General features: G+C 32.1%; 1 protein-coding gene across 2 annotated transcripts; it reads left to right on the forward strand.

The window, feature by feature from the left end:
• Positions 1–6808: 6808 nt before the first annotated feature.
• LOC137830660 (uncharacterized) lies at positions 6809–14461 on the forward strand. Of its 2 annotated transcripts, none has more exons than XM_068638120.1 (8): positions 6809–7320; positions 8187–8555; positions 8631–8890; positions 10032–10173; positions 10315–10686; positions 10780–10911; positions 11664–11792; positions 11896–14461. In XM_068638120.1, exons 1-8 carry the CDS (start codon positions 7228–7230, stop codon positions 14152–14154), a joined length of 3756 nt encoding a protein of 1251 aa, XP_068494221.1. In that variant the 5' UTR covers positions 6809–7227; the 3' UTR covers positions 14155–14461. The 2 variants fall into 2 exon arrangements, with proteins under 2 accessions (XP_068494221.1, XP_068494222.1); XM_068638121.1 differs by having other exon boundaries at positions 6981–7320; positions 7757–8555.
• The last annotated feature ends 442 nt before the right edge of the window (positions 14462–14903 follow it).

Genomic DNA, 14903 nt, shown 5'->3' on the forward strand with positions numbered 1-14903 from the left:
AAATTTTAAACATTAATTTTTCTTTATAAATTAAAATTTTGATCAGGTTTATGTATTAAGTTTAATTATTTATCATGTTAATATTTTATTTTAAACCTAAAAATAAATCGTTAAAAAAATCAAATAATTTTTATTTTATATATTTAGAAAGTATAGATTTTTCAAATGAAAATAATCACCTATTTCATATTAGAATGAATTTGAGTTCTTTAAATAAAACCTCACAAGGCCAGTTTTGTAATTAAAAACCTTACTAAATAAGGTGAATTGTATTTTCCACGTTTAATCTATTCATACTAACGGGATAAGTATATATTTATTTATATAAATAATACATGAACTACTTACATATTTGTGGGTATATATTACTATATACTACTAAAATTCAATATATATATATAACTATATCTATAGTATATAACCAACTTAAAAACCAATGGGAAAGAAAAATATTTTTCTTAGTTTTGTGTTACTTGTGAAATATGGATTAATTGTTTTATAAATAAAATATGGATTAATTGTTTTTAAATTATTATTATTTCCAAGTTCAATAATTATATTCAAGGTATTATTTATTTTGGAATTTAAAGTTCTATCATAATTTTCTTCTTAAAAAATATTTCAAACTGTTAAAGAAAAATGTATTTAAATTACCTATTGATCTCAACTCTTAAATAATGTGAGACTATCGAGCATACTAAAACAAATCTTGAGATCTATCGAGAACGAGAGTTTGTTTTTGGAAGAGGTTGGAGCAATGTAAGTAGGAGTGATGTTTGAATATAAGATACACAAAGATGATGAGACACTCAAAACTTCGAATTCTAGAGCAACATGACATGACAAGGTAAACCCTAAATGACGTAATTGTCTTGTAAAAAAGAAATAATGCATCATTAAAGGTGAAAACATCTCATAAATGTGTATGTAAATAACCCTAGACATACCACCTATCATATAGTAAAAGTGAAAATACTATATACATATTAACTAAATAAAACCTAACTCCATGATAAGGTTGCAAAGTTTTGACCTTTAAAAGATTATTGTAAAAAATATAACCTTGCAACTAATTACTCAAGTTGAAACTCGACAAATACAAGAACTCGTTCATCCACCAAATCGATCCACCTACACCTCATTCATGTATTTCGAGCTTGAGGACTTATGTACTACCCACATCCAAGATATTCAGAGGTAACATATAAAATATCATCAATAATTTGAACAACTCGAATATCTATACCTATATATATTTATATATACATATAATAAACATAATTCGTTATAAATAATTGAATAACAAGTATTCACCAACTAACCATATCTCTTACTTATTTGAATATCTTTTGGATATTTTAGCCTTGGCAAAAAAAAAATTTGATTCCACAAGGAGTACTTGCTCAATACTCATATTTTCTTCAATTTTTACAGTTTTTACTTTGAACGTTGAAGAATCTTTTATAAACAAGTTTTCAACAATAACTCGATGATCATTCATCAAAAATTCAAGCTCAACTTTCTCAAAATATCACACTTTCCACCTTAAAAGAATCATGCTCCATTCTAGTAAAAACAAGTACATTATACACATAAATATGAACTAATTATTTATAACTCATTACACGATATGAAATCGATAAATAAAATTCTACTTTAGTTCAAATTATATATCGTTAATAAGTTTAATTGATTTAGATATGTAAAATATTTAACTCAGATAAGTATATAGAAAGTGATATCTTTAAGTTTAATCACATAAAATATAAGGGTAAAACATTTAACTTATAAATTGAATATTCAATAAGGATATATCCACCATTGATTTGTTAGTCCTACAATAATTCACAGAGAAGAATCTTAGGTTTAAATTATTTACTTTTCGAAGAGGAAATCTATATATAGAGAAAAAAACTACTAGGTTTAAGAAAATCAAAGAATATATAACTAAAATCAAACTTTATGATAATCAAATCAAATCTAAGATCCATTTTTTTCCTTCATGGAAACAAAATAAAAGTAAGTAGTGGTAAGTATGTTGAAGTAATCACTGTAATTAACATTACTAATTACAACAATCTAATAATAATCTTCTACATTTTTCATAAGATTTTTTTTCTAAAATAATGATTTTAAAGCCAAAATATCATGATTATTATTTTGATTCTAAATAATGAAAGAACTATTAATGAAAAGTTTATAAGATTCAACTAATGTTTTAATTTCGATCTCAACAAAGACCTCATAAATAGACATGCATGATTTTCTTATGAAGTACAATACTTCTATCTTATTATCAATTTTAATCTTATATATATATATATATATATATATATATATATTTTATTTAAATAAAATATATGTATTATTATTTTCCATACTTAATGTGTTTAATCTATAATTTGAATACAAATAACGCTAAATGAGAAAAAATATATATTGCATGAAAAAGGAGCAAAATATGTTATGGAGTAGTAGAAATATGTGTGAAAAAATAATTTATATATATTATTTTACTTTTTTATCTTTTTTTCTATTGTTGCGTTGCATTTTTAAGATAGTTAATAGTAAAATAAGAGTTTTCGAAATATTATAATTTTAAAATATAATTAAAAGTAAAATAAAAATATATAGATAAAACGAAAATATTTCATTATATATTGTTATATATATATATATATATATACATTTATTGTTGTTTTTGGTATTTGAAAAAACTCACTCTTAACTCATTCCCACAATTGCAAATTGTGGTTAGGTTTGTGGTTAGGTGATGCAATGTGCAATGTAGCATTATTAAACTACTATATTAGAGTGTATTGTTTTTAATGTAATAAATTGAAGTTTGGTTAAAGTTAACAAGTTTTATTATAAATATAATTTAAATTTAAATACTAAATTAGCAATAGTGAAATTCAATTTTTTCTTTTTAAAGAATTTACTCATTTATAGTAATTTAGTTAATATTAACCTAGTTCAATTTGGATATCTATGAACACTCCATATCCCAACCATTTATTAATACCAATATATTTTATTTCAAATTTTGAGTTTACTTCTTTATTTTTTTAGTCATTTTATGTTATATTTATGCTAAATAATTATAAAATATTATCTACAAGAATAAAGAAAATATTTTTTTTTCTCTAAACAGATATTCAATTATCATAATTATACATATGAAATCTCATCCTTCTTAATAAATCATCAGAATTTTAGTATAATTGTTGTGAACTATGTTTCAAGTCATATGGTGATTTTTGGCTTCTTAATAAATCATCAGAATTTTAGTATAATTGTTGTGAACTATGTTTCAAGTCATATGGTGATTTTTGGAAGAGTTATCTTCAAGAAAATTCTTAGGTTCTTTTATACATATGATCTCTTCTAATTTTTCAATGTAAATAAGTTATTTTAAATGTTCAATTATTTTAACACCAGATTATAATATACAAAATTTACATCAACATCCTTATAGATAAATGTTTCATGAGAATAATTTTTATAGTTTTCTCCTTGAATATTTTTTACTCCACACTTTTATTCCTTCCTTTTTCTTGAATATTCACTTGCATCTAACCATTTTTTGATTTATAGATAGATTCACAAGTGTTTCCTCTTCTAATATTCAAACTCATCTTCCATAACAAACTATCACTACTAACCTTCTATACTTCCTCTTTAAAGTTTATAGGTTCAAAACCTTTTATCTTTCCAGTTGCACTAAAGGGATAACAAATGAGATTAGTATACTCAAAAGCTTTGTGTTGGTTTGATCATCATCCTCTCTCTATCACACGTAAGTTCATAGTTGGAGTTCAATTTTGCACGTTTTAACCTTTCGAGTGAGAAGTTGATGATTGATCTTCATCGTTCTACCCCTTTAGATGTTCCAATCCAAAGCTAGCTGTCTATATCAACTTTCTATTTGGTTTTCTCTAGATTTTTACACATCATAGCCATCCAACTTTCATTAAATGTGACATATATACTTATGAAACATCTAGCTTCCCCAGGTTTCAAGCTCCACATGTGCAAATGTCAGTGTACCAAACACTTTCAAATTAGCATAATTTGTTGGATTTTCACATCACACCTTCATGAGAGTCTTAAATTTTAGAGTAAATGATGGATATCCATTTATCAAATATACGCTAATATTTTCATCTTTATCCTAAAAGGACTTAGACAATTCAAATCCTAATAATATACATTTTACCCTTCAAAATAGTTTTATTCATCTTTTCAACAAGACCATTTTGTTGAGGTACACTAACAACTGTTTTATGCATCTTCATTAACTTTTTCTTGTACATGTTAAATTGATTGTGAGTTCTAATTACCTGTTGATTTTCGATCATGGTGTCCTTAAATAGTTTATGTCTTACTTTTCAAGATATAAATTTATAATCTCCTTGAGTAATCATTTATGATATTGAGAAAACAAGACTTTTCATTGCGAGTTAAAGCTTATGTTAGATCTTAAAAAAATTAATGAGCATATTTAAATGGTATACTATATACATTCATATCACCTTAAACTTCAATCTATAAGAATTTTCAAATATGCATTGATCACAAAACTCTCATTCCTCTATATTATAACCTTTTGGGAGGTTCTAATTATACAATTCCACCAAACCTCTTTCACTTACATGTCCTAGTCTCAAGTGCCACAACTTTGTCTTATCTTGTATCACCTGACAAGCCACAAATGCATGCATAATCATTGTTGAACCACTGAAATGTGGGGATTATTCCTTTTTCAATCGTAGTTATCAAACTCATTAGACCAAACATATTAACATACCTCACTTATTGCAATAACGCCTATTAGCTGTCAAACATTTTCAATATGACCGACCTCATACCTTGCATTGTTTTTTTATTCTCAGGTCTTAAAGAACTATTTTATTAGACATATATCCTAAGCGCAACCTAAGTTCATGACCTAATTCATCTTTGCATCTTAAATTGATTCCACAAACCCTTAGTTTTAAAACTCCTTACTCTAAATTGGGGTTTAAATCTCTTCTAAAGTTATTAAATTTGTTCCTCCTCGAACAATAAAGTGTTCTTAAAATGCTTAAATATATTAAATCATTAAGAAGCAAAGAAACCTTACCTTTATATTTTAGTTTCATTTCAATGTTTTAAATATCATATAAAATATTGTTAAAATCTGCTAGTTAGTCCATAATTTATAGATTTTGTCATCCTGGAACAAATATAACTGTTGCTTCAAACAAAGTTTGTGTGTCAAATATTTTTGTCATATACAATGACTAAAGTTTCCTCCATATTGACACAATAGTCTTCTCCTCTGTGACTTCCTTGAATGCTTTATCTCCATACACATAATTATGACACTTCTGACTTTGTTGATCATGTCAATTTTCTCCTTTTGAGACAAAGATAATGACATATTTGCTTCCCCCTTCATCGTATGAGTACATCATTGTTATATTAAGATAAATTTTATATTGATCCTCCATGATTTGAAGTCATTCTATTCTAAATGTCAAACTTGGTGTTTATGTATAAATTCTTTATCTTCTTGACTTTCTTTTTTCATTCTTAAAGACGATGTTAATATTGGATTCAAACAATATAGAAAACAAACATAAGAACAAAAGAAAGAAGGAAATTAAGTTACACAAGACTCTATACACTAAAAACACATATTGTACAATGTACTCCAAATAATTTAATATGATATAGAATTGATACAACAACGAAAGAATGTTAAAATAATCAAAGTAAACCTCATGTTGGAGTTCACATGAGACCTATAGTATAATCATTAGATGTTTTTCACAATAATCATATACACACATCCACTTATTAGACGAAATGCTATCATCTAATCTTAATGCTACTAAACACATCCTAATAGACAATATTTCATACTCTTGATAATACAATCATGATTTTAGAGAGACAAAATATCATAATCATTGTTATTTGACAACATTAATTTTACATGTTGAGGCATATAAATGTAAGGTCTATCTCCCTCAAGTGTTAGCAAATGAAGATTGTCCTTTTTTACTAGGTCACCCTTCCCTATTACATATCTTTCATTATCGTCACCTTTATAAATAAGGTTATCCACCAAATCAACATGAATTTCATCTCTCTCATGTTTAGCAGAAACCACATTTACAACATCACTCAATGAAATTCATTTACAATTTTGTGCGAAATGATAGATTTGTAGAGAACAATAAGTTAGAGAAAAAATTGGCTTCAAAATAAATAAAAAAATTAGGATTGATATTTTATATTGCTTCAAAATATAACTCATCTAAACTTACTTTTTACCTCCTTCATTTTTTTTTATTTCTTTAGAATTTTTTGCACAAAGTATTTTACAAGCAATATTAAAAATACAAATAATTGTTAGATAAATATAACTGTTTTTTTTTATATTTAACATAATGAATTTTTTTAGTTTAGATTTATTGTATTACTTGTGACAACTCAAATATTTTGTGCATTATAAATAAATAACATATCTGTTAACCTACAAAATTGTCCAGCCTACCAAAGTCCTGCCATTAGGTTAACCTTGAGGCTTCCTTGGAAATAACAATAATATAAATTTAATGCGAGAGAAAATAAATTTATTTTGACAGAACAACAATAATATCATAGAATAGAACAAAATAAAAATTATAAAAGCATTATATATATATATATTATAATTAGTATTAATGTAGATTTGGTGGTATTTACATGAGAAGTGAATGAAGAAAGCAAAGAAAAGAGGTTGGGGTAAGTTTTAAAGGTGTGAAGCATAGTGCTATTGGTACCACACCACACTTTCATTCATTTCATTACCATTACCGTTTTGCAATTCTCTATCCTCCTCCAAGTGTGTTTCTTCTCTCCTTCTCTACAATTTATATAAATTATTATATATATATATATGTATATATGTGTGGGTGTATATATATATTTCTCTCTCACACACCCATATACACACATGACACAGCACAAACACAGGTCTCGCATAACACCAAATCTCATCACCATCATCATCATCGTGGTCACAATCATCATCAACCATAACCCCCTCTCTCTCTAAATCTCTTCCAATTCTTTCTCCCTCGATCTGTGAATTGTTAATCCGTTTTGGATAAACGAAATTCAATCAAGCAGGTCGGATCCTGAGGGAATGAGAGCGTGGTTAGTGGATGAATCTTGTAGAGTTTGAACGGGAAAATGCCTGCGTTACCGAACGGGAATCACCAATTCTGTGCGAATGGATTCTGGTCGAGGAATCGAGACGATGTTGGCTACAATCAACTCCTCAAGGTACTGGATCCAATTTTTATTTTTTTTTATTTTGTTGTTAATGTTCGTTTTAATTGGTTCCTGAGGTTTTTGTTTGTTTTGTGAATTGGTGCTGGATCACTGTTTTGGTATTGGTTGGAGTTTGTGACTGTGGTGTTTTGTTAATGGTGAATTGCGTGGCCGTGTATTGGATCTTGCGGCGAAACAATTCGGTGATTGAATTTATTTTTTGGGGCTGGGATATGTTATAACTGTTGGATGCAATTGTGTTTTGTTTTTTCTGATTCGGTTGTTGGTGTTTGACGAATGGAAATTCGGTTTGATTCTTTATTCACCTCACTGTGTGTGAGAGTGTCTGTGCTTGGTGGAGGTATATATAAAAAATTAAAATTGATGTTATGTTACTTGTGTTTGATATTTTGAGTTGAGTAATATTCTAATATCTGCCACTTTGTAGACATGCATTGGCTTGCCCGTGGTTGAGATTCCTGATGTTTTTTTAACTGATGGAATGACGTATCAATGAGTGTACGCAATCAGTGAAATTGTGGGAACAAAGGGGGCAAGCAATGAGTGGCCACTAGAACTGGATATTCTTGTTTTGATTTTTTTTTTTTTTAAATTATCGATTGGAGAAGGTAGCAAGAATTGAGTTTCTTACACAAGTTCATTTGTACCTATGAGAGGAACTCAATTAATTTTACTTTCTTGTTTTTCCTTTACATATATTCTCATGGATAAGTTTATTCAAACATGACCTTAATTAGAGAGAGTTTGGCCTAAGGATGTGTTGTGCATGCTATTAGTTTTTTTTTTTCTTTAATTTATTTTAATTAAATTGCAATTTGTAACGAGCTAAATGTGTTTTTTGCTTTCTTGTGACGTAGTTTTGGTGTGAGTTGTCACCACAATCTCGGCTGGAGCTCTTGAGGATAGATAAGCAAACCCTTTTTGAGCATGCACGAAAAAATATGTACTGCTCCAGGTGCAATGGGTTACTTCTTGAAGGATTTCTGCAGATTGTTACGTATGGGAAATCTTTGCAGCAAGAGGGAGCAGTCGTTCATTTTCCTTGTAGCAGAGCTGGAGGTTTGAAGAATCAAAATAACGGTGGATCTTCCATCTCTAATGCGGTCCAGGATGAAATCCAAGATCCAACTGTCCATCCTTGGGGTGGTTTGACCACAACGCGTGAGGGTTCACTAACACTCATGGACTGCTACTTGTATTCAAAGTCTCTGAAAGGACTGCAAATTGTAAGTGTTGTTAATTTGTATTGTGTTATCATGCTGTCCTTTTCCCTGTTTGGTAGCTTAACATTTGCTCATTAGGTGTTTGATGGAGCACGGGCTAGGGAGCGGGAAAGAGAACTTCTTTATCCGGATGCCTGTGGTGGGGGTGGCCGTGGCTGGATAAGCCAAGGAGTTGTGAGTTATGGTAGGGGGCATGGAACAAGGGAAACCTGTGCCCTGCACACTGCCAGACTTTCATGTGATACGCTAGTGGATTTTTGGTCAGCACTAGGAGATGAGACAAGGCAATCTCTTCTAAGGATGAAGGAAGAGGATTTTATTGAGAGACTCATGTACAGGTGTTTATCTATTTTGTTAACTCCCCATTCTGTGATAGACTTAGATACGTGATAGCTTGTTTTCAGTGGATTAATAATATAAATTCTTGTATTAGAAGCAGTGATACAGTTGGAAGTGATATACAAGTGATGAGAATATGATATATGAATCAGAAAGGGCGTAAATATCCTGAATATGGCATCTTCACCACGATCAAATATTGTGTTCCCGTGAAAATTCAGGGAAGAAAAGAGAAAAAAAGGATTATTTCCTTTTGATATTCTTACCATTGGTATGCAATTGATTTGTAATGGATTAGCTATCTGCTAGATGTTAAAAAGTTGAATGGTGGAGCACTATCCTAGACATGGAGTTCAGTTAGGTTAGATTAAAAGCTTAGTTCAAATTGGTCCTAGAGCTCAGCAACTAGGGGGCAGCCAGTGGCTGGATCTGTATTTCATTAGTTGTCTAAGCCTGTCTGCATTTGAAGGTCACATCCTGAATCTTGATTAGGACAGATTACACAATAGTAAAATGAAACAGCAAATGATTATAGTGCAAGCTAGAAATATGAGCTTGATGTCAAGAGCTGTCAATGCAGAATGATTTAGATTGTTTAAAGGAAAGCCTTCATTTAGGATATTACGGAAGGTATTCAGTTGGATACTAGGGATTTTCTGGACTGTATAAATGAGTGATTGGATAAGAATTGACTTTGTTAAAGACTTACAAGTCTAGAAAAGTATTAAGCAAACTCTAGTGGGTTAGATGAGGAAACCTTGACCTTAAAATCGAGGGGGATTAATTGGGGATTGATTCTTTAGAATATATTGAAGCTTGAATGACAAAATATGCTTGTAACATTCGTCTAGTTTTAGTATAAGTTGACGTGTAGGCCAGGGGCAATTTTTGTGTGTCATCTAAAACTTGTCACCTCATGGGGTTCTTCATGCTATTAGACTTAGAGAAATGATTCTTTTTTATTCTTGAGTGAGCTCTTTCCCATCTGTTCTCTCTTACTAATTAAAACACATATTAGCAATGCTTCCTTAATCTTGGAATGAGTTTATTTTAAACTAGTTATGATGCATGCTTTAGGGCTCTGTCTGTGTAGCAAATTATGTATTAGATTTGATCAAAAGGTTACTCTTGATCTTCCAGGTTCGATAGCAAGAGATTTTGCAGAGATTGTAGAAGAAATGTTATTCGAGAATTCAAGGAACTAAAAGAACTGAAGCGCATGCGAAGAGAACCTCGTTGCACCAGCTGGTTTTGTGTTGCTGATACTGCTTTTCAGTATGAGGTGTGACTTCCATATTTCTGTGTTGTGAATTCTCTTATGTTTGGAATTTCAATGAGAGAGTTTATACCAACATTCTTATGAAAATGTTAGTTTTCTTTCAAGCTATTTGAGGAGTAAACTCAATGCATCTGTTATTGTCAGGTATCTGATGACTCAATTCAAGCTGATTGGCGCCAGACATTTGCTGATACTGTGGGATTGTATCATCACTTTGAGTGGGCTGTGGGGACAACTGAAGGAAAATCTGACATTTTGGAATTTGAAAATGTTGGAATGAATGGATGTGTACAAGTTAGTGGCCTAGATCTTGGTGGTTTGAGTGCATGCTTCATCACCCTCCGAGCTTGGAAGCTAGATGGACGCTGTACTGAACATTCTGTTAAAGCTCATGCCTTAAAGGGTCAAAGGTGTGTGCATTGCAGGCTTATTGTTGGGGATGGCTATGTTACAATTACAAAAGGGGAAAGTATTAGAAGATTCTTTGAACATGCTGAAGAGGCAGAAGAAGAAGAGGTAATTCAAGTTTCACTAGGGAAACTATTTTAAAATCATGTATGAGGGATTTTGTCAAAGTTCATTTGTTAATTATGCAACATTTGTTTCTAGGATGATGATCTGATTGATGAAGATGGAAATGAGCTTGACGGAGAATGCTCCCGACCCCAAAAGCATGCAAAGAGTCCTGAACTTGCTCGAGAATTTCTTCTAGATGCTGCTACTGTTATATTTAAAGAGCAGGCATGTTTTGTTTTATTGTTGTTACAGCTTCATAGTATGTCTTGATTTCTCCTGCTTGTGATATCTTTACATTGTGTTTGAATTTCCATCATTAATTACTAAAGGATAATATGGTGTCTTTAGTTGTATGTCACATAATAGTATGATTGGTCCAGTGAGGAGGGCGGGGCATTGGATATCAATATGACAAATGAATGATATGTTTGTACTGCTAAAGTAATAGGATGGTGTTAAGTGCGTTTAGCTTACTATTGGTCTCTTATCTTTTTGGTGCCTTCCACACACAATGTTTTCTTTTATTTTTAATTTTATGGTCAGATATTTTAGCTTAACAAACATATTTACTTGAGTTAGTGTTCCTGAGATTTTTTTCTATATCACCCAATAGAAGGGGAGAGTGGTGGAATAGTGAACATTGAAGTCCCATTGATTTTGCTTTCCTGTGCATAAGTATTGTTGGGCTAAATTTCCCTTGGAGATAATTTGGTACCCCAACTCTAAAGATAGAAAATGAACTTGCCATTTAATTTGAGATAGATTAATTAATTACAATGAAAGATATGTGCTAGGGTTTTGTAGGATGCTTAAAATTTAGCAGTCTACCTGAGAAGGCTATTAGGAACTGTGAGTGTATTCTTTGGTTGTTTAGATTATTTTGCAATTTGCAGTGACCTTGGTTGTCACACACGTGTGTATATGTGTGTGTTTCTGTCTGTCTTGTTTAATTGCTAACCAAGGGCTTATCCTTTCAGGTTGAAAAGGCTTTCAGAGAAGGAACAGCACGCCAAAATGCCCACAGCATATTCGTTTGTCTTGCTTTGAAACTGCTGGAAGAACGAGTTCATGTAGCATGCAAAGAAATCATTACATTAGAAAAACAGGTCTTAATTATTCTGCTTTGTTTAGGAACAGGCTTTAAAAAACTGAACTCCTACATTTTGAGATTTTTACTTCCAAAATCATAAACATATGATATTCTTACAGATGAAACTTCTTGAAGAAGAAGAAAAGGAAAAACGTGAAGAAGAAGAACGGAAGGAGAGGAAAAGGACAAAAGAAAGGGAGAAAAAACTTAGGAGAAAGGAAAGACTTAAAGGAAAGGAGAAGGATACAGAAAGGAAGTTTTCTGAATCCATTGATGTTCCTGGCTCTCCTGAACTCTCAAAGGAAGAATTGTCTCCTGCTGCTGATGTAGAGCAAAATAATTCTATTAGAGGCAGTAATTCAATCATTGTAACAGGGGATGATTATCCTGAAGTCCAAGATGAAGACTTCACTCGAGAGGGTAGTACTTTGACAACACAAGATGGCTGTTACGATGACTGTGAGGGAGACATTGCAAATGTGCAACGCCACTCTTACGATGAATGTGATGGAGACATTGCAAATGCACAAGACAGGAATGATACTTATACCGTTGAGCAATCAAAGTTTTATTGTCAGAGACCTAGATATAGGAAAGAATTTCGACTGGATCCGCCAACAAAGTGGTCTGACAGACGCTCTAATGCAGTTGTTTCAGAAAATGGTGTGGTGGTTGGAAGATCAGAGCCAATACACTGTGAAGATAATTTTGGGATGCATTCCAGAGGAATCAATGGATTGAACAGGCAATCTAGAATAAGTGCTGCAAAATCCAATGGTCGAAATATTGGTCATAAGTGTAATGAGAGGTTTTATAGTTCTAACGGCTGGGTGAACGACAGATATGATTTCCATTCATGCAGTTGTAATAATAGAATGAATAGGGTTAGTTGGGAGACAAAACTTGCTAGTAAGTCTGAATCCACAGTAGATACATCTAAGCAATTTTACCGTGGTAGCAAGTATAATCATGTAGACTTCATGTCCGAGAGTAATGGAAGAACCAAAAGCAGGGTCATCTCAGGGAACTATTCTAGTAGAGATTTGCCTCACTCAAAGAAAGTTTGGGAGCCTATGGAGTCCCACAAGAAGTATGCTCGTAGTAATTCAGACTCTGATGTTACATTGGGTTCCACAGGTCAAGTATTTCAGTTCGATATGGTAAGGTCATCTATTGATGAAATTGGTGGTTCAGCTGAAATTGATTATGTCGATTGTAATTTGAAAAGTGGAGCGGGTGAAGGCTATCAGAATGATCTTGATGCTGAAGCTGGAGGATCTTGCAGTTCCACTGAAATTGCATCTGAGGAACCTGAAACATCTATGATGGGTGGCTCTTCCTTGAATAATTCTTCTGATCCCAATCAAGGTAGCACTTCTAGTTCTGATAACTGTTCATCATGCCTAAGTGAGGGTGATAACAATACCACCTCTTCAAACCGTGAAAATACAGAATCCTCAACATCTGATTCAGAAGATGCTAGCCAACAATCTGAAGTAAGAGGAAGTTCAACCTGCATTGACAATGTATTGTCTAGTTCTCATGAAGCTGGAATGGAGAAAATTCATGATGCAAATGACGAGGGCTTGACCAGCATGTCAACGTTTGGTCCATCCTTGGATGCAGCAAGAGGTGATGTATTGGGGAATCCCGTGGTTAGAATGGCTCATAATTTTGATAATTGTTTTTCCCCTCTTAATGTGTGTTCTCAATCTCAAAGCATGCTCCCTCCAGTGCCAAACCAAAATATACAATTTCCAGTGTTTCAGACTCCTTCTGCAATGGGCTATTACCATCACAATCCAGTTTCATGGTCAGCTGCTCCCACAAATGGGTTGGTGCCTATCCAGTACCCAAACCCCTACTTATATAGTGGCCCTTTTGGATATAGCATAAACGAGGATCCGCGATTCTGCTTGCAATATGGCGGCTTACAGCAACCAACACCCTTATTTAATCCTGTTTCCGTTCCAGTTTATCAGCCAGTTGCCAGAGCTAAAAGCTTAAATACCGAGGAACCGGTTCGAATGTCTAAGCCAACATCCATGCTGCAAGAGCATCTGAATAGATCTGCAATGGGAAGGGTTTCTCTAGCCGGAGCTAATTCACAAAAAGCAGCAATGAATGGGGAAGTTGGACATGATAATTCTGCCAAATCACAAGACACTGGTTTCTCCCTGTTTCATTTTGGTGGTCCAGCAGACCTTTCAACTTGTCATAAATTGGCCACTGCATCTTCAAATGAAGGCGACAACAATGTGGGAGATTTCAAGACAAAGAGTTCTGTAGATCAAGTTGAGAATGAAAACGAGACGACTGTGATGGAGGAGTACAACTTGTTTGCGGCAAGTAAATCCTTGAGGTTTTCAATTTTCTAAAAAGAAATTGAGTCTCTTCCTTCATGTGGTAATGGAGGTTTGAGTACTCTGTAATTCTCTAAACATAAGCTTCCTTCAGCAATTTCTTTTAGCCCATAGTTTTATTAGTCGATTGTTACCCAATTTGTGTTTTTTCTTGATGTAGAGAAAGATTGCGAGTGCTGGTTTCTTGAAGGGCTTTTTTCGCCCTTGCTTGAGATCACAATTCCCCCTTCCCCAAATACCTTTCAACCAAAGCTGCTTCATAATGGAAGCTGTAATGGGAATTTTGAGTGGACATCATGAATGTTGATTCGACTTTGGTTAATGGTGTTTCTGTATGATGTTTGGTTTCATATTTATAACTTTCTCGTCATTGCTTTTTTTTAAAACTTATTGCAACCTTTTTTCTTTTCTTTTCTTTTCAATAAACTCTTCTTAATTCATTTTCAACAACCTCCCACATTTTATTTTCAATAAGTTGTTCTTAAATTTGAATATTTGACAACCCATTATCAAAACATTTAAGATTAAATTTTGCTAAACACATTAATCATATATTTCGTTTTAATCAACCCAGCAAAATTTTTTGCCCATCTCATTGTATATGATTACAGAAACTACCTTTTATTTCTTTTTCAATAACCTATTTCTTTTATCAATAACACACCTATCTTCTCTGCATCTTCACCTTTTTACTCTTTATAATGTTTTACTTTTTATTATCTAGTCAAGGAAGAGAGTGAAAAAATGTGATCCTTTAAGAAAAT

This window comes from Phaseolus vulgaris, chromosome 7, assembly GCF_000499845.2.
Source record: "Phaseolus vulgaris cultivar G19833 chromosome 7, P. vulgaris v2.0, whole genome shotgun sequence".
Classification (NCBI taxonomy): Eukaryota; Viridiplantae; Streptophyta; class Magnoliopsida; order Fabales; family Fabaceae; genus Phaseolus; species Phaseolus vulgaris.

Coding starts and splice junctions, on each gene's coding strand:
- LOC137830660 (XM_068638120.1), top strand. CDS start 7,228: ATGCCTGCGTTACCGAACGGGAATCACCAATTCTGTGCGAATGGATTC. Junction 10,687..10,779: donor AAGAGGCAGAAGAAGAAGAG/GTAATTCAAGTT, acceptor ATTTGTTTCTAG/GATGATGATCTGATTGATGA. Junction 10,912..11,663: donor CTGTTATATTTAAAGAGCAG/GCATGTTTTGTT, acceptor TTATCCTTTCAG/GTTGAAAAGGCTTTCAGAGA.